We start from the raw sequence: 24,349 nt of genomic DNA, 5'->3' as shown, positions 1-24,349 counted from the left end.
GGAGGTTCACTCCATGGCTTGGAGGTCAGCCACACATGCTAGGGGAAAAGGCAGCTCAGATAGAGAAGGGAGCACCAAATAAAGGGTGTTGGGAGGATCCTCCCAGGATGGGAGAAGCATGCTGAAAGTAGACTATAGACCAAACATGATTGCCACCCAATGCCTCTTTTGCAAACCACAACACCCAATAGGAGAGACAGAACAAAAGGGAATGCCCTGCCAGAGAGGCAGGGTGGGATGGGGGGGTAGGAGGGATACTGGGATCCGTGGTGGTGGGAAATGGGCACTGGTGGAGGGATGGGTACTTGATCTTTGTATAATTGAAACCCAAGCACAAAAGTTTGTAAGACTACATCTGTACCTCATGGTATCTCACTAATAAAAATTTAAAAAAATGATACATATATTTTTATTTTAAAACTTATAAGTTTATAATAAATGCATATGGATGACTATAAAGTTTGGAATGACTAGTACATTTCTGCATAAATTAACCTTATAAATTTATCACTAAATTCAGTGTTTACATATCAAAGTAAACTCTCCTGTGTTCAATCTACTAGATTTACTTTTCCTATGTTGGTGATGGTCAGGGTTCTTTAAAAAAGACTCCTGTGTTTAGGGTCAAGGATGCGACTCAACAGTACAATAATGCATGCCTTTCATGTGTGAGACTGGGTTTGAGCCTCAGCATGGAAAAAAAAAAGGAAAAGAAAGAAAGAAAATTGTTTTCAGGCTCAGGTTACTCCGTTCCTTCAATGAAGGACACAAGTCAGTCAAGGTTTGTCCATCTACCCCTCACACTGTAAATTTTCTATTTTTTGTGGGGGGTCACACCCGGCGATGCTTAGAGGTTACTCCTGGCTCTGCACTCAGGAATTACTTCTGGCAGTGCTCCGGTGACCATATGTGATGCTGGGAATTGAACCTGGGTCATCTACGTGCAAGGCAAATGCCCTGCCCGCTGTACTATTGCTCCAGTCCCACATTGTGATTTTTCTGAGGTACACTTCATTCTCTGTTATGTCTGAGAGTAGGCCAAAAGAGAGAAGAGCATATGGAGACTGGGATTTTGGTCTGGGTTTTTCATCTTCTGCTCATCCTACAGGTAAAAATCTTTGTCTAGTCATCATTTTGATGAAAAAAAGCATAGTGAAATCAATAGAGTTCTTCATATTTTCCAAAACGAGTAGTGGCATACTTCTATATAGAATATTGAAAGAATTAGTAGAAAGTACTAATGAGAAATAGGCAATCATCAATTTTTTTCCATCTAAGCCACTTTTTCACAACCACAGAAATATATATTATTGTAAGAATTTAATTTTTCAAAGTCATTCTGGGTGGAGCGATAGCACAGCGGTAGGGCGTTTGCCTTACAAGCGGCCAACATGGCCAACCCGAGTTCGATTCCTCTGCCCCTCTCAGAGAGCCCGATAAGCTACCGAGAGTATCTCGCCCGCATGGCAGAGCCTGGCAAGCTCCCCGTGACGTATTCGATATGCCAAAACACAGTAACAACAAGTCTCATGATGGAGACGTTACTGGGCCTCCTTGAGCAAATCGATGAACAACATGAGGACCGTGACTGACTGTGAAAGTCATTCTACTCTTATTGACAATTAGGGGGAAAGAGGTCACAGTTGGAAGATACCTTATTCAGACTTACTCCATCTTTTGCACAAAACCCAACTTCAAGTGCTCCAAAGGCTGAAAAGTATTTCTTCTCCCTTCTCCCCACTCCAGTGAAATCCATCCATATATTTATATGTCTCTGTGTTTCTAACTCTTAGTAATTCCACTGAGATTATACCAAAAGTACATTGATACGTTTGTTTTGGTAACACACTGCTTACATTCTTGACACATGTGATATTCAACCCTGCAGCGAGAGCTCCTGGATATTGTGGATAATAATGAGTCAGCAGTAATTGTTGCTCCAACGTCCTCAGGAAAAACCTATGCCTCCTATTACTGCATGGAAAAAGTGTTGAAGGAGAGTGATGAAGGGGTGGTTGTGTATGTTGCACCAACAAAGGTAGCATTCAAGCAACTGTCATTTCCTTTCACTCTTGAATAATGTATGTGGTTTCATGATGAGTCTCTTTCATGCATGTTTGTAATGTATTTTTTGTTCTTGTCATAGAATATTGAATTAGTTTAAGGTATTCACCATTTTGATTTCATGTGTATTGAAATTATTACCACAGTAAATGTGGTTACTGTACATTCAATTCATTTTTTTTTTTTTTGTGGGGAAGACTTTTAAGGTCTATTCTCTTGGGCTTGAGAAATTGTGTAGAGGAGTTAAGATGCTTGTTACTGACCCACCCTAGTTTGATCCCTGGCACCACTGATACCGTGAGCATCACACAGTATACAGTCCTGAATTACCTCAACCCTGCAACCTGTCCAGCCTAGTTCCAGTGGATGTGGCCCAGGTAATCCTTGACCCTGCAGGACATGAGACTTGCTGCATCCCACATCTTTGGGTCCTCACGTTAAACCACTGCATGCCTGGTAGAGTAGAATCACCAGGTTCCTGAGCACCACTTTTGAAAATCCCTCCTCCGTTGAAATATACTGTCTTAGCAACAAGCATTAAACTTTGGTTGCCATGCAGGAATTACATTTTTAAATTTCTCATGTCTGGATTTTGATTTTTCCCACCCAAACTCTTTTACTTCTTTTCTTTGCAGAGTGGATCTGACATCCACCAATGTACTTCCTTTTTATCTTTTAACTTAATTTTTTTTAGTTGTAGAAACTATAATAGCATATTCTCTAGAATCATTGTGAGGAGAAAGTCTTGTCATTTTGAATTCTGCTTGGAATGAAAGAAGCATCCACATTTAGTGGGCAATGTTGAGTTACTGACTTTGCAGTCTGTGGGATGTGTCTAATATACTTTTTGATACCAGAAACTCTCCTGTTTGTAAAACAGGCTGTTTTCCATCTTTCCCTTGTATTTAGTACTGTATAACTTGGAACTTAAAAATAGAAAGTGTAATCTTTGTCATTTAGCAGAAAGTTTGATGTGTAGGAAATGTCCACTTTTAAGAAAAAATTACTTGGAATTTTATAAATATTCAGATTAAAATGAAATCAAAGCTCAGAAACATAGTTCATGCTTAGCATGTGGGAAGTTATCTTCTCAGCACCTCATGGCGCCAAAACACTGCTGGGCATGGTTCTGGTGGCCCCAAGCACTATGACACCTAACGGCAACACATCACCTTTCAGACTGTCACTGTGGGAATCCAGGGGTGGGCTGCAGGCCCCCTCACCACTGAGGGTTCTACAGGGTAATGAATGCAGACTCCAAATTGGCTTCTAGGAGAATATGTAGTATTAAGTGATTTGTGGTCAACCTCAGATCCCAAAATGATGCAAAAGTTATCTTGAAATGAATTAATATTTGTAGCTTTTATTATTTTTTAATTTTCATGCTTAGTATGCCCAATTGGCCCTAGTCATCTATGTATATAGAACCCTTCGGCCATCTGGGTGATCCACAAGTGTAGGACAGCTGTGACATTCTTCACATGGCTCTTCTTCACAAGTAGGTTGACAGCTGTTTTCTAAAGCTTTGTCTTAAAGGTATTTGGTGACTTTTAAATGATTATTATTATTTTTATTTTTGTGTTTTGGGGCCACACCTGGTTCTGTGCTCAGGGGCCACTTCTAATGGTGCTCAGGGATTGTATGTCATGCAAGGGATCAAACTAAGGTTGGCAAAGTTCAAGGCAATCAGTTCAACTGTTTTTATGTTATGTGGTTTTTCAGTGGAGTTTCTATGATTAATTGCACATCCCTGAGAAAATAATAGAATGAGTAGATGTACTAGATGTATTAGATATATTAGAGTAGATGCATGTTGTATTAGAGTAGATGGGTATATGGAAAATCTTAAAACTGTTTTTAAGATTTCTACATTCATATATATATATACACACATACATATATATACATATGGATATGTATATATGGATATATTTTAAAATGTTTTGGGGGGTCACATCTGGCTGTGCTCAGGGATTACTCTTAGCTCTGCTTAGGGATCTCTCCTGGCAGGGCTTAGGGACCATATGTAGTTTCTGGGATTAAACTGGGTTGGCTGTGTGCAAAGCAAGTGCTTACCCACTGTACTTTCTCTGCTGTTCTGGACATATTTTTAAGTTCCTGTTCCTGTTTTTCTCTGAGATTTCATCTATATTGACCTCATTATGTCAGTAATGGGAATCTCTTTCTTTGTCAACCAGGCCCTTGTTAATCAAGTGGCAGCAACTGTTTTCCATCGGTTTACCAAAAATATGCCAAGTGGTGAAGTTCTATGTGGTGTCTTTACAAGGGATTACCGTCATGATGCCCTAAATTGTCAGGTAAGATTATATTAGTTAATATGTTGATCATTAAATAAAATAAAATATACATACATAACTAGAAAAACTTCTTTGCAAAATAACTTGTAGCAATAACTTATTTGCAAAAGGTGAAATGGCTTTAGAGAAAATCTAATATTGTAACATCTCAAGGAAAGAGAAATTGCTCTCATCTTTATGGCTACTTAAATATTAATTTCATATTTCTGTTATAGTTCATTATCTTAGCATATAGATTGATTTCTTGGCTTCGGAGTCACACCCAGCGATGCAAAGGGGTTATTCTTGGCTCTGCGTTCAGGAATTACTCCTGGAGGTGCATAGGGTACCATATGGAATGCTGGGGATCAATCTCTGGTCTGCTGCATGCAAGTCAAATGCCCTACCTGCTGTAATATCGCTCTAGCCCCAGCATATACTGCACTGTATATCACGGTCCTCCCGTTGTTCATTGATTTGCTTGAGCAGGCACCCATCATATACATTGATTTTAAATAACCTAAAGACCCAAATTTGAAAATATTGACAACACCAGTGACTACTGTAAATTACATTTTCTTGACAAGTATGTATATAGCTACTTGTGATTTCAATAATGCTACATAATAGAAAGACTACCCTATGTTATGTAAATATTAAAAAATTTCCTTCTAGAACCACAGATAAATAATTAAAACCAGGAAAGGGGTGGAGAGAGAGCTGGAAGTATTGGAGCACATACTTTGCTTGCAGGAGGCCTGGGTTTGATCCCTGCCACCATGTTGTTCCCTGAGCCTGGAGCCAAAAGTAGTCCTTGAGCACTGCAGAGTGTTGCCTCCTAACCAAACCAAACCAAACCAAATCAAAAAAACACCAAAAAAATGACAAGAAAATGTAATTGATTGTCACAGAGGTGCGCTGTCCACAATATAGAGTTGTTGCTCCTGATGAGCATGGTCTAGACAAATGTTTCGTCAGTTCGTCAGTTTCCTCAGCTCTTATTCCATAGTCCTTGTGGAAGATCAGCTTCAATACCATGATTCAGATCTTTGAGAATGGTGTCTAGATTATGGTCATATTGTCTTCATGGGGGGACAATTCTGTAGTCATTATTCACTTCAGAATTCTGAACCAATTTGGTCAATTTAAACTAGTTTGTATTTGAAGCAGAGCTTCTTCTTTTACGAACTTTTACTATTTTTTACTATTTGTAGTAATTGATAAGCTTTGATGAACTTTTCTTTTTGAGCCTAAGCAAGTATGTCAGAGTCAGATATTTTAGGAACCAAATCTTTGACAATGAACTGTTTCTACTTTTACTTTTAATACTGATAAGTAAGAATTTTAATTTAAATCCTGTGCTTTAACATTTGATCCTTATTGGAAAAATTTCAAATTCTAAGATTAAAACTAGAACATCCTAATTATTTATTTATTTATTTATTTTTTATTAGTGAAACACCATGAGGTACAGTTGTAGATTTACAATTTTTGTGCTTGGGTTTCGATTATACAATGATCAGATACCCATCCCTCCACCAGTGCCCATTTTCCACCACCATGGATAATACCCCCCCAGCCCCATCCCACATCCCCCCTTACCTATGTGGCAGGGCAATCCCCTGTGTTCTCTCTCTCCTTTTGGGTGTTGTGGTCTGCAAAAGAGGCATTGAGTGGCAAACATGTTCAGTCCATAGTCTACTTTCGACATGCATCTCCCCTCCTGGGAGGATCCTCCAAACACCCTTTATTTGGTGTTCCCTTCTCTATCTGAGCTGCCCTTTCCTCTAGAATGCCTGGCTGGCCACTAAGCTATGGAGTAATCCTCCTGGTGCTGATCTCAGCTATTCTTGGGTATTAATCTCATATTTTGTTACTTTATATCCCCTAGATGAATGCAATCTTTCTATGTCTATCCCTCTCTTTCTGACTCATTTCACTAAGCATGATACTTTCCATGTTGTACCACTTGTATGTAAATTTCATGACTTCATCTTTTCTAAGAGCTACATAGTACTCCATTGTGTAGATGTACCAAAGTTTCTTTAACCAGTCATCTGTTCTTGGGCATTCAGGTTTCTTCCAGTTTCTGGCTATTGTAAAGAGTGCTGCAATGAACAATCAAGTGCAGATGTCACTTCGACTATACATTTTTGCCTCTCTGGGATATATTCCCAGGAGTGGTATGGCTGGGTCAAATGGGAGCTCAATTTCTAATTTTTTGAGAATTGTCCATACTGTTTTCCAGAAGGGCTGAACCAGTGGACATTACCACCAACAGAGAAGGAGTGTCCCTTTCTTGCCACATCCGCGCCAGCATTGGTTGCTTTTGTTCTTTTGAATGTGGGCCAGTCTCTGAGGTGTGAGATGGTATCTCATTGTGGTTTTGATCTGCATCTCCCTGATGATTAATGATGTAGAGCATTTTCTCATGTGCTTTTTTGCCATTCGGATTTCTTCTTTGAGAAAGTTTCTGTTCATTTCATTGCCCCATTTTTGGATGGGGTTGGATGTTTTCTTCTTGTGGAGTTTAACCAGTATTTTGTATATCCTAGATATCAACCCCTTGTCAGATGAGTATTCGGTGAATATCCTTTCCCATTCTGTAGACTGTCTTTGTATTTTGGTCACTGTTTCTTTGGAGGTGCAGAAGCTTCTTAGTTTAAGATAGTCCCATTTATCTATCTCTGTTTTCACTTGCTCGGCCAGTGGCGTGGCATCTTTGAAGATACCATTAGCTTCAATGTCATGGAGGGGTTTGCCAACTTTGTCTTCAATGTACCTTATGGTTTCTGGTCTGATGTTGAGGTCTTTAATCCATTTTGATCTTACTTTTGTACATGGTGTTAGGCAGAGTTCTGAGCCAAATTTTTTTTGCATGTAGCCGTCCAGTGATTCCAGCACAATTTGTTAAAGAGGCTTTCCTTACTCCACTTCACATTACTTGCACCTTTATCAAAGATTAGATGATCATATGACTGAGGGGAGATGTCAATGTATTCAACCCTGTTCCATTGGTCTGCAGTTCTGCTTTTGTTCCAGTACCATGCTGTTTTAATTATTACTATTTTGTAGTACAGTTTGAAGTTCGGGAGGTTGATTCCTCCCATTTTCTTTTTCCCAAGAATTGCTTTAGCTATTCGTGGGGGCTTATTGTTCCATATAAATTTCAGGAGAGTTTGCTCCATTTCTTTGAAGAATGTCATGGGTATCCTTATAGGGATTGCATTGAATTTATACAATGTTTTAGGTAGTATTGCCATTTTGACAATGTTAAGTCTATTGACCCCTGAGCAGGGGATATATTTCCATTTCCTCATGTCCTCTTTTATGTCCTGAAGTAGCATTTTGTAGTTTTCTTTGTACAGGTCCTTTACTTCCTTAGTTAAGCTGATTCCCATGTACTTGATTTTCTGGGGCACAATTGTGAACGGGATTGTTTTTTTCATGTAGGTTTCTTCTCTCTCACTGTTTGTGTATAGGAAAGCCATGAACTTTTGGGTATTGATTTTATAGCCTACAACTTTACTATATGAGTCTATTGTTTCTAGGAGTTTTTTTGGTGGAGGTTATTGGGTTCTCTACGTAGAGTATCATATCATCTGCGAATAGTGAGAGCTTGATTTCTTTCCTACCTGAATGCCCTTAATATCTTTTTCTTGCCTAATCGCTATTGCAAGTACTTCCAGTACTACATTGAACAGCAGTGGAGATAGTGGGCATTCTTGGCTCATCCCTGATCTTAGAGGGAAGGCTCTCAGTTTTTCCCCATTGCGGATGATGCTTGCTGTAGGCTTGTGGTAGATGGCTTTAATTATGTTGAGGAAGGTCCCCTCTATACCCATTTTGGCTAGGGTTTTTCATCATAAAGGGGTGCTGGATCTTGTCAAATGCTTTCTCTGCATCTATGGATATAATCATATGCTTTTTATCTTTTCTTTTGTTGATATGATGGATTATGTTGATTGATTTCCGAATGTTGAACCATCCTTGCATCCCTGGGATGAATCCTACTTGGTCATGGTGTATGATCTTTTTAATGAGTAGTTGGATTCTATTTGCTAGTAGTTTGTTGAGGATCTTTGCATCTGTGTTCAACAGGGATATCGGTCTGTAATTCTCTTTCTTTGTGGTATCTCTGTCTGCTTTTGGTATCAGTGTGATATTTGTTTCATAGAAACTGTTCGGAAGTGTTTTTGATATTTCAATTTCGTGGAAAAGCTTAAAGAGGATTGGGAGTAAATCCTCTTTAATGATTTGGAAGAATTCACTAGAGAATCCATCCGGGCCAGGACTTTTGTGCTTGGGGAGACTTTTTATTACCATTTCAATTTCCTTGATGGTAATAGGTCTGTTCAGTATTCCAGGTCTTCTTGGTTCAGCCTTGGGAGTCTGTAGGAGTCTAGGAATTTATCCATTTCCTCAAGGTTTTGATGTTCCGTGACATAAAGCTTCTCAAAGTACTCCCTGAGGATCCTTTGAATTTCTGTGGTTTCTGTTGTAATGACCCCCTTTTCATTTCTGATTTGGTTTATTAGGGTTTTCTCTCTCCCTTTCTTTGTGAGTTTTGCTAGAAGCTTATAGATCTTGTTAATTTTCTCGAAGAACCAGCTCTTGGTTTCATTGATCTTTCGGATTGTTTTTTGGGTTTCCATCTCGTTAATCTCTGCTCTGAGTTTTATTATTTCCTTCCTCCTGTTCGGATTGTGCTCCTTTTTTTGTACTTCTCCAAGCTCTTAAGCTGTGAGGTTAGGTTACTTATGTGTGCTCGCTGCTGCTTCCTGGGGAATGCTTGTAGAGCTATAAACTTTCCTCTTAACACAGCTTTTGCTGTGTCCCATAAGTTTTGGTAACTCGTGTTCTCATTTTCATTCGTTTCTAGGAATCTTTTCATTTCCTCTTTGATTTCCTGTCTAATCCACTCGTTGTTCAATAGCGCACTGTTTAATTTCCAGATGTTTGATTTAGTTTTCTGTTTTTGTGTGTGATTTACTTCTAATTTCAGCGCATTATGGTCTGAGAAGATTGTTGATACAATCTCTATCTTGTTAATTTTATGGAGGCATGTTTTGTGGCTCAGCATGTGGACTATCTTGGAGAATGTTCCATGTACGCTTGAGAAGAATGTGTATTCAGCTTTTTGTGGATGAAGTGTCCTGTATATATCTACTAAGTCAGTTTCTTCCATTGTTTCCCTCAGATGAAGTATGTCCTTGCTAATCTTGAGTCTGGTTGATCTATCCAGAGGTGACAAAGTGGTGTTGAAGTCTCCCACTAGTATTGTGTTGCTATTGATGTCTTTTCTCAAATCTATGAGTAGTTGTTTTAAGTACTTTGCTGGTCTCTCATTAGGTGCATATACATTTATTATTGTAAGTTCTTCCTGTTGTACATATCCTTTGATCAATAAGAAATGGCCTTCACACACAGCTCGAGTATGCGGGAACGAGGACTTTTTCTCAAAACCGCGCGGCCGCTTACGCAGCCACGCGACATCTCTCTATACACAAAGTGATCAATGAGAAGTAAACCACCCAATCTTACTCCCTGAAAATCAGAGTTAAGTTTGGAGCATGGCCACAGCCCCAGAAACACAAGGACTTAATGCAGAAACCAGCAGCTTAGAGCAGAAAAGTGAACGGACGATGAGTTAACCCAGGCCATCATTTCTGCCCAGAGGGGAAAGGGTGTTGCCCCATTCGCCCTCTCTTCTCTGGAAAGAAGGATGGCGGCCGCATGGGAGCCTTGTGGACAGCAGGTATGAGCCGGGGGTGTGGGGGGCGACTAAAACCTCACGAGAAGGGGGGCATTCCGGTCCGTCCTTCACGCCCTACCGAGGTCAACAGTTGCCCCCCACGAGCGGCTCCCCAGCACGGCCACAGTCCCAGAAGCACAAGGACTTAATGCAGAACCCGGCAGCTTAGAGCAGAAAAGTGAAAGGACTATGCGTTAATCCAGGCCATCAAGTCTGCTGGAGGGGAAAGGGTGTTGCCCCATTCGCCCTCTCTTCTCTGGAAAGAAGGATGGCGGCCGCATGGGAGCCATGTGGACAGCAGGTATGAGCCGGGGGTGTGGGGCGACTAAAACCTCATGGGAAGGGTGGCGTTCCGGTCCATCCTTCACGCCCTACCGAGGTCACCAGTTGCCCCCCACGAGCGGCTCTCCAGCACGGCCACAGCCCCAGAAGCACAAGGGCTTAATGCAGAACCCAGCAGCTTGGAGCAGAAAAGTGAAAGGACTATGCATTAATCCAGGCAATCATTTCTGCCCAGAGGGGAAAGGGTGTTGCTCCCTTCCGCCCTCCTCCCTCTGGAAAGAAAGATGGCGGCCACATGGGAGCCTTGTGGACAGCAGGTATGAGCCGGGGGTGTGGGGGCGACTAAAACCTCATGGGAAGAGGGGCGTTCTGGTCCGTCCTTCACGCCCTACCGAGGTCACCAGTTGCCCCCCACGAGCGGCTCCCCAGCACGGCCACAGTCCCAGAAGCACAAGGACTTAATGCAGAACCCGGCAGCTTGGAGCAGAAAAGTGAAAGGACTATGCGTTAATCCAGGCCATCAAGTCTGCCGGAGGAGAAAGGGTGTTGCCCCATTCGCCCTCTCTTCTCTGGAAAGAAGGATGGCGGCCGCATGGGAGCCTTGTGGACAGCAGGTATGACCGGGGGTCTGGGGGCGACTAAAACCTCATGGGAAGGGGGGCGTTCCGGTCCGTCCTTCACGCCCTACCGCGGTCACCAGTTGCCCCCCACGAGCGGCTCTCCAGCACGGCCACAGCCCCAGAAACACAAGGGCTTAATGCAGAACCAGCAGCTTGGAGCAGAAAAGTGAAAGGACTATGCATTAATCCAGGCAATCATTTCTGCCCAGAGGGGAAAGGGTGTTGCTCCCTTCCGCCCTCCTCCCTCTGGAAAGAAAGATGGCGGCCACATGGGAGCCTTGTGGACAGCAGGTATGAGCCGGGGGTGTGGGGGCGACTAAAACCTCATGGGAAGGGGGGCGTTCTGGTCCGTCCTTCACGCCCTACCGAGGTCACCAGTTGCCCTCCGCGAGCGGCTCTCCAGCACGGCCACAGCCCCAGAAGCACAAGGACTTAATGCAGAACCCAGCAGCTTGGAGCAGAAAAGTGAATGGACTTTGCATTGATCCAGGCCATCAAGTCTGCCGCAGGGGAAAGGGTGTTGCCCCATTCGCCCTCTCCTCTCTGGAAAGAAAGATGGCGGCCACATGGGAGCCTTGTGGACAGCAGGTATGAGCCGGGAGTGTGGGGGCGACTAAAACCTCATGGGAAGGGGGGCGTTTCTCTCCGCCCTTCACGCCCTACCGAGGCCACCGGTTGCCCCCCGCGAGCGGCTCTCCAGCACGGCCAGGACTCCAGAACACAGAAACCAATTTCTTAACTATCTGACTTTCAGTAGAAATACTTCCAGGGTCAATAGGTAAAATAGCAGAAATCCAAAACCAACATTTAATTCTTGAACCCAGCCGTAGAAAGCAAATCACTTCACAATGCTTTTTCAGCATGTCTGATTTGGGGGGGGGGAGTAAACTCTAAATAATAGTGGTGAATCTTTTATTGAAACAATGAATCTAATCAAAGCAGATAGAGTGTTAACTAGAATTCATCTGCCTCACAGGGACGGGGAGGGGTGGGGGGTGGGGTTTTTTTGGGGTTCTTCATGGTAAAAAATAAGAAAAAAAAAAAGAAATGGCCTTCACTCTCTCTTATGACCTTCTTCACACTGAAATTGATGTGGTCTGATATTAGAATGGCTACCCCAGCTTTTTTATGGGAGCTGTTTGCCTGTAGGATTGTTTTCCAGCCTTTGACTCTGAGTCTGTGTTTGCTTTGACTATTGAGGTGTGTTTCTTGCAGGCAGCAGAATGTTGGGTACAATTTTCTAATCCATCCTGCTACTCTATGTCTTTTAATTGGTGTGTTTTGCCCATTGACATTGAGAGAGATTATTGTTATGAGATTTTGTCCCATTGTTCTGTTGAAATTTGGTGTATTTGAGGGGCCTGTCTTGCCTTAAAGTAGCCCATTTAGTTGTTCTTGTAACCATGGTTTTGAGTCTATGAAGTTCCTGAGCTGTTGTTTGTCTGTGAAACTGTGTGTTGTTCCTTCTATTATGAATGAGAGTCTCGCTGGGTAAAGTATTTTTGGGGAGGCATTTATTTCATTGAGTTTTTTCACTATGTCCCACCACTGTTTTCGGGCCATGAGGGTTTCATCAGAAAAATCAGCTGTGAATTTTTTTTTAAATTTATTTATTTATTGAATCACTGTGGGAAAGGTTACAAAGCTTTCAGGTTTAGGTCTCAGTCATGCAAATATCAAACACATTTCCCTTTACCAATACTTATTTTTTACCATGAAGAACCTCAATAAAACCCCACCCCGCACCCCTCCCCATCCCTGTGAGGCAGATGAATTCTAGTTAACACTCTATCTGCTTTGATTAGATTCATTGTTTCAATAAAAGATTCACCACTATTATTTAGAGTTTACCCCCCCCCCCCAAATCAGAGATGCTGAAAAAGCATTGTGAAGTGATTTGCTTTCTACAGCTGGGTTCAAGAATTAAATGTTGGTTTTGGATTTCTGCTATTTTACCTATTGACCCTGGAAGTATTTCTACTGAAAGTCAGATAGTTAAGAAATTGGTTTCTGTGTTCTGGAGTCGTGGCCGTGCTGGAGAGTCGCTCGCGGGGGGACCGGTGGCCTCGGTAGGGCGTGAAGGACGGACCGGAACGCCCCCCTTCCCATGAGGTTTTAGTCGCCCCCAGACCCCCGGCTCATACCTGCTGTCCACAAGGCTCCCATGCGGCCGCCATCCTTCTTTCCAGAGAAGAGAGGGCGAATGGGGCAACACCCTTTCCCCTCCAGCAGACTTGATGGCCTGGATTAACGCATAGTCCTTTCACTTTTCTGCTCCAAGCTGCCGGGTTCTGCATTAAGTCCTTGTGCTTCTGGGACTGTGGCCGTGCTGGGGAGCCGCTCGTGGGGGGCAACTGGTGACCTCGGTAGGGCGTGAAGGACAGACCGGAACGCCCCCCTTCTCGTGAGGTTTTAGTCGCCCCCACACCCCCGGCTCATACCTGCTGTCCACAAGGCTCCCATGCGGCCGCCATCCTTCTTTCTAGAGAAGAGAGGGCGAATGGGGCAACACCCTTTCCCCTCTGGGCAGAAATGATGGCCTGGGTTAACGCATCGTCCGTTCAGTTTTCTGCTCTAAGCTGCTGGTTTCTGCATTAAGTCCTTGTGTTTCTGGGGCTGTGTCCGTGCTCCAAACTTAACTCTGATTTTCAGGGAGAAAGATTGGGTGGTTTACTTCTCATTGATCACTTTGTATATAGAGAGATGTCGCGTGGCCGAAAGTCCTCGTTCCCGCATACTCGAGCTGTATTTGTAGAGGCTTCTGGTCATTGGGGTTCCATTTGGGGGAGGCGGGATGCGGCACCTCCTCCATCTGGAACTTGCCGGTGATCTCGGCTCTTTTTTGAACCTGGTTTTTTTTTTTTTCCCTCCGGGATCTGTGGTTCCCGCACCCTCCATGTGGTCCTTAGGCTGAACGCTTCAAAGATGGCGCTGGGGGGCGGGCTGTGGGCGTGACTTCCGGAATCAGAGGTTACCTGGGAGGTGTAGTCCGGCAGATTTGAGAAAAAGGCCTCGTTCTCGCATACTCGAGCTGTGTTTGTAGAGGCTTCTGGTCACCGGGGTTCCATCTGGGGGAGGCGGGATGCGGCACCTACTCCATCTGGAATTTGCCGGCGATCTCGGCTCTTTTTTGAACCTGTTTTTTTTTTTTTTTTCCCCTCCGGGATCTGTGGTTCCCGCACCCTCCATGTGGTCCTTAGGCTGAACGCTTCAAAGATGGCGCTGGGGGGCGGGCTGTGGGCGTGACTTCCGGAATCAGAGGTTACCTGGGAGGTGTAGTCCGGCAGATTTGAGAAAAAGTCCTCGTTCCCGCATACTCGAGCTGTGTTTGTAGAGGCTTCTGGTCACTGGGGTTCCATCTGGGGGAGGCGGGATGCGGCACCTACTCCATCTGGAACTTGCCGGTGATCTCGGCTCTTTTTTGAACCTGTTTTTTTTTTTTCCCTCCGGGATCTGTGGTTCCCGCACCCTCCATGTGGTCCTTAGACTGAACGCTTCCCAGCTGTGAATTTTAAGGATGGAAAAATCCTTTGTAAGAGATTTCTTTTTTCGATCTTGCTGCTTTCAGAATTTTGTCTCTGTCTAAGGTTTTGGTCATTTTGATCAGAATGTGTCTTGGGGTATTTTTATTCGGATTTCTTCTAGCTGGTACCCTTCGGGCCTCCTGAATGTGGTCACAAGTTTTCTTCAGCTCTGGAAACGTTGTAGCAATGATGTCTTTGACAGTTTCTTCTTCATCAAGGTTTTCTTCCTGTACCTCTGGGACTCTAATAATTCTTATGTTACCCCTCTTGACTTCATCACGATCTTCTCTTGCCTTCTGTTCCTGAATTGTGAGTCTCTTTTCCATTTTCTGCTCTTTTCTGGAGAGTCTCTGAACTTCATCTTCGAGCTCAATGATTCTATTCTCAGCAGCTCTTACTCTGCTGCTGAGGCCTTCCACTGAGTTTTTCAATTCGCCTACGAGATTTTTCAGGTCTGACATTTCCGATTGCATTTTCCTCATTTCTGCCTTCAAATCCTCTTGTCTTCTATTGGCGTTGCTTTCCATTGTTTCTTTTAGTTCCCTAAGCACCCTAAGTAGCTCCCTTCTGAATTCCTTGTCAGATTGGTTGTCTAACACTACAGTACTGTTGGTGTCATCTGGGCTAGACTCTTCAATAAGAAAGTTTGGTGGGCTTTTTGCGTTGCTTTACCATTGTGACAAGTGTGGTTTAGTCCTTCACGTTCACTGTTACTGTTCTGTTTGATATTCAGTGTGAGTTAAGATAGGCTTATGAGTTATTGGCTACTGTGTTTCTAGTGGCTGAGCTAAACTAGAGAAGTTTCCATCTAAGAAGGTAGCTTATGGTTCCTATGGCGTATGTAGTGGGAAAATATTTTGTGACTGCGTTAGCGGCTGCGGCTCTGGAAAGAGTCCCTGGCACTGGGCTAGGAGTTGGGAACGTCTCCTGGTTGGAATGAGGAGCCGTTCAGCTTTGTTGCCCAGAGCTTTGTTGCCTCCGTGCCCGTCCCGCGCAGATCAGGGGAGAAAACCGGCTTTCTAGGAGATGGAGCTAGCTGCACATGCCCAGAGAGGGTCCCAGGCCCTTCGGGGTGGGCTGTACCTGGTTGGAATAGGAGCCGTTCAGCTTTGTTGCCCAGAGCTGGGCCTCCGTGCCTGTCCCGCGCAGATCAGGGGAGAAAATTGGCTTTCTAGGAGATGGAGCTAGCTGCGCATGCCCAGAGAGGGTCCCAGGCCCTTGGGGGCGGGATGTACCTGGTTGGAATAGGAGCCGTTCAGCTTTGTTGCCCAGAGCTGGGCCTCCGTGCCCGTCCCACGCAGATCAGGGGAGAAAAACCACATATCCTAATTTTTAAGAAAAATTTCTAGAAACAAGTAACCATGTTCTGGTTATCAGCAGGTACACTCAGGATTCCTAACTGCATCATCTATGGGTTCACAATAATATTTTTATGTGATAAGTACTCCAAAATTCATTCACACATTATTATTATAGGTACTTATTACAGTGCCTGCCTGCCTTGAAATTCTGCTGCTGTCTCCTCATCGCCAAAAATGGGCCAAAAGGATCAGATATGTTATATTTGATGAGGTAGGTTTGTTAATATTTCTTTGAGTTGATTTCTTAGTTGTATAGTATAATAATGATCTTTGGGACCTCTGACCCTTTCTATGGAACTCAAGTTGCGACACTTTCTGAAGATTTCCGTCATGCAAAGAGTGCGTGACACTCTTTGGCTGTAATTTCCTGCTGTGATTTAGTCAGCTTTATCAGTGCTGCCTGGAAAATTCTGTCTAGGAGCCTGTTATAGTGACTATTCTTTCAAAGGAAAAACACTGAAACACCATTTCCAAGTTTCTTTCAACAGAGATTTCAAATTCTAATTTTTTAAATTCATGTTGGGATTTCAGTCAAATAATGTTTCAACACGGATCCCTTCAACGAGTGTCCACTTCCCTCCCCCAGTTCCTACACCACCCTACCTCTTTTCTTTCCCACTGCCTCTATGGCGGGTACTTTTTTTTTTAAAAATGAGTTTTTGTACTGTGTTTTACTGTTGCTGTAAACAGTACTATATCAGTACAGCATCAGTTGCTGACAGAGTTTATACATAATGCTTCACTGCCTTTCAGCACTAGCTCCTGCTACTGGTTGAACACTTTGCTCTATCATAGACGCTGCCTCCTTCCTGTCATATTTCCCAACCATCATTCCGCCTCTAACCAAGTGGCATGTTTCCTGCCGTATATCAGGTTTTTATGTTCTTTGTCAAACTCCAGTTGTTGATTTTGATAGAACAAAACAAACCATCATGGCATCAGTTTCTTTAGGCAAAGATGTCAAAATCCAGTCTTTGATTTCTAAGCAAAGAATTTTAGGTTCCAATAATGATATCACTTAGGTAAGTTATTTATCAGTTATAATCTAAATAAAACTGTATACTTAAGATAGCAATTCAAATCTTTACAACATACAGCCAAAGAGAAGGACCACATGGAGGGCGGGAACCACAGATCCCGAAGGGAAAAAAAAAAACAGGTTCCTAAAAGAGCTGAGATCATCGGGAAGTCCCAGATGGGGTAGGTACCGCATCCCGCCTCCCCCAGATGGAACCCCAGTGACCAGAAGCCTCTACAAGCACAGCTCGAGTATGCGGGAACTAGGACTTTTCCTCAAATCTGCCGGAACTACAACTCCCAGGTAACCTCTGATTCCGGAAGTCATGCCCAAAGCCCGCCCCCCAGCGCCATCTTTACAGCATACAGCCAAAGAGAAGGGCCACATGGAGGGCGGGGATCCACAGCTCCCGAAGGAAAAAAAAAACAGGTTCCAAAAAGAGCCGAGATCATCGGGAAGTCCCAGATGGGGTAGGTACCGCATCCTGTCTCCCCCAGATGCAACCCCGGTGACCAGAAGCCTCTACAAGCACAGCTCGAGTATGCGGGAACTAGGACTTTTCCTCCAAACCGCACGGATGCTTACGCCGCCGTGCGACATCTCTCTATATACAAAGTGATCCATGGGAAGTAAACCACCCAACATTTCTCCCTGAAAATCAGAGTTAAGTTTGGAGCATGGCCACAGCCCCAGAAACACAAGGACTTAATGCATAACCCAGCAGCTTGGAGCAGAAAAGTGAACGAACTATGTGTTAATCCAGGCCATCATGTCTGCCCGGAGGGGAAAGGGTGTTGCCCCATTCGCCTTCTCTTCTCTGGAAAGAAGGATGGCGGCCGCATGGGAGCCTTGTGGACAGCAGATATGAGCCGGGGGTGCGGGGGCAACTAAAACCTCAAGGAAGGGGGGCGTTCTGGTCCATCCTTCATGCCCTACCGAGGTCACCAGTTGCCCCCCGTGAGCGGCTTTCCAGCACAGCCACGGCCCCAGAAGCACAAGGACTCAATGTAGAACCCGGCAGCTTGGAGCAGAAAAGTGAATGGACTATGCATTAATCCAGGTCATCATGTCTGTCTGGAGGGGAAAGGGTTTTGCCCCATTCGCCCTCTCCTCTCTGGAAAGAAGGATGGCGGCCACATGGGAGCCTTGTGGACAGCAGGCATGAGCCGGGGGTGTGGGGGCAACTAAAACCTCATGGGAAGGGGGGCGTTCCGGTCCGTCCTTCACACCCTACCGAGGTCACCAGTTGCCCCCCACGAGCGGCTCTCCAGCACGGCCACAGCCCCAGAAGTAGAAGGACTTAATGCAGAACCCAGCAGCTTGGAGCAGAAAAGTGAACGAACTATGCATTAATCCAGGCCATCATGTCTGCCCGGAGGGGAAAGGGTGTTGCCCCATTCGCCCTCTCTTCTCTGGAAAGAAAGATGGCGGCTGCATGGGAGCCTTGTGGACAGCAGGTATGAGCTGGGGGTGTGGGGGCGACTAAAACCTCATGGGAAGGGGAGCGTTCCGGTCCGTCCTTCACGCCCTACCGAGGTCAACAGTTGCCCCCTGCGAGCGGCTCTCCAGCACAGCCACGGCCCCAGAAGCACAAGGACTTAATGCAGAACCCGGCAGCTTGGAGCAGAAAAGTGAACGGACTATGCATTAATCCAGGCCATCATGTCTGTCTGGAGGGGAAAGGGTGTTGCCCCAGTCGCCCTCTCCTCTCTGGAAAGAAAGATGGTGGATGCATGGGAGTGTTGTGGACAGCAGGTATGAGCTGGGGGTGTGGGGGCGACTAAAACCTCATGTGAAAGGGGGCGTTTCGGTCCGCCCTTCACGCCCTACCGAGGCCAACAGTTGCCCCCCACGAGCGGCTCTCCAGCACGGCCACGACTCCAGAGCACTGAAACCAATTTCTTAACTATCTGACTTTCAGTAGAAAGTCAATATGTAAAATAGCAGAAATCCAAAACCAACATTTAATTCTTGAACCCACCTGTAGAAAGCAAATCACTTCACAATGCTTTTTCAGCATGTCTGATTTGGGGGTGGGGGTAAACTCTAAATAATAGTGGTGAATCTTTTACTGAAACAATGAATCTAGCAGATAGAGTGTTAACTAGAATATCATCTGCCTCACAGGGACTGGGAAGGGTTGGGGGTGGGGTTTTATTGGAGTTCTTCATGGTAAAAAAATAAGTATTGGTAAAGGGAATTGTGTTTGATATTTGCATGACTGAGACCTAAACCTGAAAGCTTTGTAACATTTCCCACAGTGATTCAATAAATAAATAAATAAATAAACACAAAAGATAGCAATTCAAGAAGAATGTTTTCCAAAGCTATGAATGAGGAAAACTATAAATATTAGTAACCCAAACTTTGTGTGCTTTTTCTTAGGCTTAAAGAGAAAAAAAGCCAAAGAAGGAATCATTGACATTCAAAAGGAGATTCCTATCAGAAGGATCAATTAGGCCTGTGATGTTAGTTGAGGCAAATTTTCCTAAAGGAAAACAAATGGAACCAAGATGTCATTTTCATTTATCTCTATTTTTTCCGATTTCTTGCCAGGTTTTATAATGAATGGTTCCTTTGGAGGTAGAGAACATAGTTCCCTTTGAAGTGATCCACAGTTTTGTTTCTCTGAGAAAATGAGTGGGATGAAAAACTATTAATAAAGATTTTAGGGACAAATAAAAGATATTTTAAAATGGTATGGCAAATTTAATAAGTGTATTTATTCAAAGATATTTGAACATCCTAAAAGAATACACTCTTTTTCTAAGGAATTATTAATTTAAAGAAAAATATGTCAAGGCAGTATTTAACATTTCTGTTATAAACTTGAGCTACTGTTTTAGTTTTGATCTGTTTAATATTGATATATTTGATCGAATTTTGATTAATCTGTCTTTATTGCAATCCCAAAGCCTTAAATTTTCCTATTAAAGAAAAATCCAACAATAATGTCATCTAAAACTTTCAATTTTACTTTAGTCTCAAAATTATGAAACAAAATTATTTGGTCCTCTCCACCCCAAGTTTATATAAAAGTGAAATGAAAATGTTTTTAAGATTGATGTCTGTTTTTTTAGGTTATAAAAATATTCTTAATGCAAAAGCTAATTTATCATAGTGGTATATTATCTGACTTGAATAGAATAAACTTAACAGTGGAATATTTTTTTTTGCTTTTTGGGTCACACCTGGTGATTCTTAGGGCTTACTCCTGGCTCATGGAGTCAGGAAGTACTCCTGGGGGTGCTCGGGGGACATATGAAATGCTGGGAATCCAACCCGGGGTCGGCCATGTTGGCTGCGTGCAAGGCAAATGCCCTACCCGCTGGGCTATCACTCTAGCCCCAACAGTGGAAATTTTGAAAAAGAAATGATTTAACTCTGTTAGTAAGTCCTTTCTAGTTTATTCCTTGTGTCACAGGAACTCAATATTTAATCTATTTTAGAATCATATATTTGATGGGGACCACACTTGAAGTCATTTCTGTAAATGTAGTTCTATTTGCTTTGTTTGATCCAAAGACATTCACTCAGCAATATTTAAAGAATGCTTCCTCAGAGCCGAGCACTTTCAGTGACTTCACACTTTATATAGGTGAGGCTCTGACTTTGAACCCTTGCAATGCGGAATAAATAAAATTATTCATAGTATTTTTAATACATTAATACAAAGAGTAACATATCAATTTTTGTGAATGCTCCAGGGCCCAGAAAAGTTGTATTTCAGAAACAAAGGCTAGTATGTTTCAAACAAATTGGGAGCAAAATGGGATAACACAGTCTGAGATTAAGCTAGAGAGGCAAATATGAATCAAAGTGTGATTCATACATACTACATACCTACATACTCTGTTAAGGAATGCATATTTTGTTCCACCAGCAATGAGAGAATATTGAATACAGTTAATTAATGGACATGCCATGATCTAATTTTTCTTATATTCATATAATTTTTGTCATAATGTGAAGAATGTAGAAATCAGGAAGATAAATTATATAGCTAGGGTAGTCATCAGAATGTTATTGTGATGGTGTCATCAATGCCCTTAACTAACCAAGATAATGGTAACTTGATTGAAAGCAGAAAGAAGAAATGTATAGATTTGAAAGAACTGTTTAGAAGTAAGAGCAATTATTGACAGATTGGTAATATAGATTTAAAAAATTGTGTATTGGAAAAAACCGAGAGCCTTCCCCCTAAGATCAGGAATGAGACAAGGATGCCCACTCTCTCCACTACTGTTCAACATAGTACTGGAAGTACTTGCAATAGTGATTAGGCAAGAAAAAGATATTAAGGGCATCCAGGTAGAGAAGGAAGAAATCAAGCTCTCACTATTCCCTGGCGGTGCTCAGGGGACCATATGAGATGCTGGGAATCGAACCCGGGATTGGCCATGTTGGCTACGTGCAAGGCAAATGCCCTACCCGCTGTGCTATCACTCCAGCCCCAACAGTGGAAATTTTGAAAAAGAAATGATTTAACTCTGTTAGTAAGTCCTGTCTAGTTTATGCCCTGTGTCACAGGAACTCAATATTTAATCTATTTTAAAATCAGATATTTGATGGGGACCACACTTGAAGTCATTTGATATGATAATATACTTAGAGAACCCTAAAACCTCTACCAAGAAACTCCTAAAAACAATAGAATTGTATAGTAAAGTGACTGGCTATAAAATCAATACCCAAAAGTCCATGGCTTTCCTTTATGCAAATAGTGAAAGAGATGAAAGTGACATGAAGAAAACAATCCCATTCACAATTGTGCCCCAGAAAATCAAGTACATGGGAATCAGCTTAACTAAGGAAGTAAAGGACCTGTACAAAGAAAACTACAAAATGCTACTTCAGGAAATAAAAGAGGACATGAGGAAATGGAAAAATATCCCCTGCTCATGGATGGGGAGAATTAACATTGTCAAAATGGCAATACTTCCCAAAGCACTGTACAAATTCAATGCAATCCCTATAAGGATACCCATGACATTCTTCAAAGAAATGGAGCAAACACTCCTGAAATTTATATGGAACAATAAGCCCCCACGAATAGCTAAAGCAATTCTTGGGAAAAAGAAAATGGGAGGAATCAATCTCCCCAACTTCAAGCTCTACTACAAAGCACTAATAATTAAAACAGCATGGTACTGTAACAAAGCAGAGCTGCAGACCAATGGAACAGAGTTGAATATACTGACATCTCCTCCCAAGCATATGATCATCTAATCTTCGATAAGGGGGCATGAAAAGTGAAAAGGAGCAGGGAAAGCCTCTTTAATAAATTGTGCTGGCAAAACTGGACGGCTACATGCAAAAAAGTTGGCTGAGTTCTTTGCCTAACGCCATGCACAAAAGTAAGATCAAAATGGATTTATGACCTCAATATCAGACCGGAATCCATAAGGTACGTTGAAAACAAAGTTGGCAAAACCCTCCATGACATTGAAGCTAATGATATCTTCAAAGATGTCACACCACTGGCCAAGCAAGTGAAAACAGAGATAGACAAATGGGACTATCTTATTTTTTTTCCTTTAGAATTAAATTTTATTTTAAGATACACATTTCTGAACATAGAGCACATGGTTCCCATAAACGTAGATCTATATATTACAAATATGTTCTATTAGTAATAATATTTGTCACAATTAATGAACCATTATTAATATATATAAAAGTCAATTATTCATTAAGATATACCTAGTTATTATTTAATGACCTTCTCATACTTAAAATATCATCTAGAACACTGCATTATATTTTCTTTTTTTTAATTTTTTTTTATTAGTGAAACACCATGAGGTACAGTTGTAGATTTACAATTTTTTGTGCTTGGGTTTGATTATACAATGATCAGATACCCATCCCTCCACCAGTGCCCATTTTCCACCACCATGGATAATATCCCCCCCACCCCCTTCCCCCCATCCCCCCCAGCCTCTGTGGCAGGGCAATTCCCTGTGTTCTCTCTCTCCTTTTGGGTGTTGTGGTCTGCAAAAGAGGCATTGAGTGGCAAACATGTTCAGTCCATAGTCCACTTTTGACATGCATCTCCCCTCCTGGGAGGATCCTCCAAACACCCTTTATTTGGTGTTCCCTTCTCTATCTGAGCTGCCCTTTCCTCTAGAATGCCTGGCTGGCCACTAAGCTATGGAGTAATCCTCCTGGTGCTAATCTAAGCTATTCTTGGGTATTAATCTCATATTTTGTTACTTTATGTCCCCCAGATGAATGCAATCTTTCTATGTCTATCCCTCTCTTTCTGACTCATTTCGCTTAGCATGATACTTTCCATGTTGTACCACTTGTATGTAAATTTCATGACTTCATCTTTTCTAAGAGCTACATAGTACTCCATTGTGTAGATGTACCAAAGTTTCTTTAACCAGTCATCTGTTCTTGGGCATTCAGGTTTCTTCCAGTTTCTGGCTATTGTAAAGAGTGCTGCAATGAACAAACAATTGCAGATGTCACTTCGACTATACATTTTTGCCTCTCTGGGATATATTCCCAGGAGTGGTATGGCTGGGTCAAATGGGAGCTCAATTTCTTAATTTTTTGAGAATCGTCAATACTGTTTTCCAGAAGGGCTGAACCAGTCGACATTCCCACCAACAGTGAAGGAGTGTCCCTTTCTTGCATTGGTTGCTTTTGTTCTTTTGAATGTGGGCCAGTCTCTGAGGTGTGAGATGGTATCTCATTGTGGTTTTGATCTGCATCTCCCTGATGATTAATGATGTAGAGCATTTTCTCATGTGCTTTTTTGCCATTCTGATTTCTTCTTTGAGAAAGTTTCTGTTCATTTCATTGCCCCATTTTTGGATGAGGTTGGATGTTTTCTTCTTGTGGAGTTTAACCAGTATTTTGTATATCCTAGATATCAACCCCTTGTCAGATGTGTATTTGGCGAATATCCTTTCCCATTCTGTAGACTGTCTTTGTATTTTGGTCACTGTTTCTTTGGAGGTGCAGAAGCTTCTTAGTTTAAGATAGTCCCATTTATCTATCTCGGTTTTCACTTGCTCAGACATTGGCGTGGCATCTTTGAAGATACCATTAGCTTCAATGTCATGGAGGGTTTTGCCAACTTTGTCTTCAATGTACCTTATGGTTTCTGGTCTGATGTTGAGGTCTTTAATCCATTTTGATCTTACTTTTGTACATGGTGTTAGGCAGAGTTCTGAGCCCATTTTTTTGCATGTAGCCGTCCAGTGATGCCAGCACAATTTGTTAAAGAGGCTTTCCTTACTCCACTTCACATTACTTGCACCTTTATCAAAGATTAGATGATCATATGATTGAGGGGAGATGTCAGTGTATTTAACCCTGTTCCATTGGTCTGCTGTTCTGCCTTTGTTCCAGTACCATGCTGTTTTAATTATTACTGCTTTGTAATACAGTTTGAAGTTTGGGAGGTTGATTCCT

At 42.7% G+C, this 24,349-nt stretch overlaps 1 protein-coding gene across 4 annotated transcripts in view; it reads left to right on the top strand.

Annotated features, from left to right (window-relative positions):
- The window catches only part of LOC130023645 (probable ATP-dependent RNA helicase DDX60), a 107,890-nt gene that overhangs the window by 41,805 nt on the left and 41,736 nt on the right, over positions 1-24,349 (top strand). For all 4 annotated transcript variants that reach the window (XR_008792484.1, XM_056114221.1, XM_056114220.1 and 1 more), the window contains exons 17-19: positions 1,889-2,038; positions 4,263-4,382; positions 16,019-16,114. Coding sequence is in view for 3 of the 4 variants with exons in the window: in XM_056114221.1 (XP_055970196.1) it covers positions 1,889-2,038; positions 4,263-4,382; positions 16,019-16,114 (366 nt within the window). In the remaining variant the exon portion in view is untranslated. The remainder of the gene's footprint in view (positions 1-1,888; positions 2,039-4,262; positions 4,383-16,018; positions 16,115-24,349) is intronic.

This window comes from Sorex fumeus, unplaced genomic scaffold (assembly GCF_029834395.1).
Source record: "Sorex fumeus unplaced genomic scaffold, SorFum_2.1 ptg000024l, whole genome shotgun sequence".
Classification (NCBI taxonomy): domain Eukaryota; kingdom Metazoa; phylum Chordata; class Mammalia; order Eulipotyphla; family Soricidae; genus Sorex; species Sorex fumeus.
This window is presented reverse-complemented; position numbering and strand designations above follow the sequence as displayed.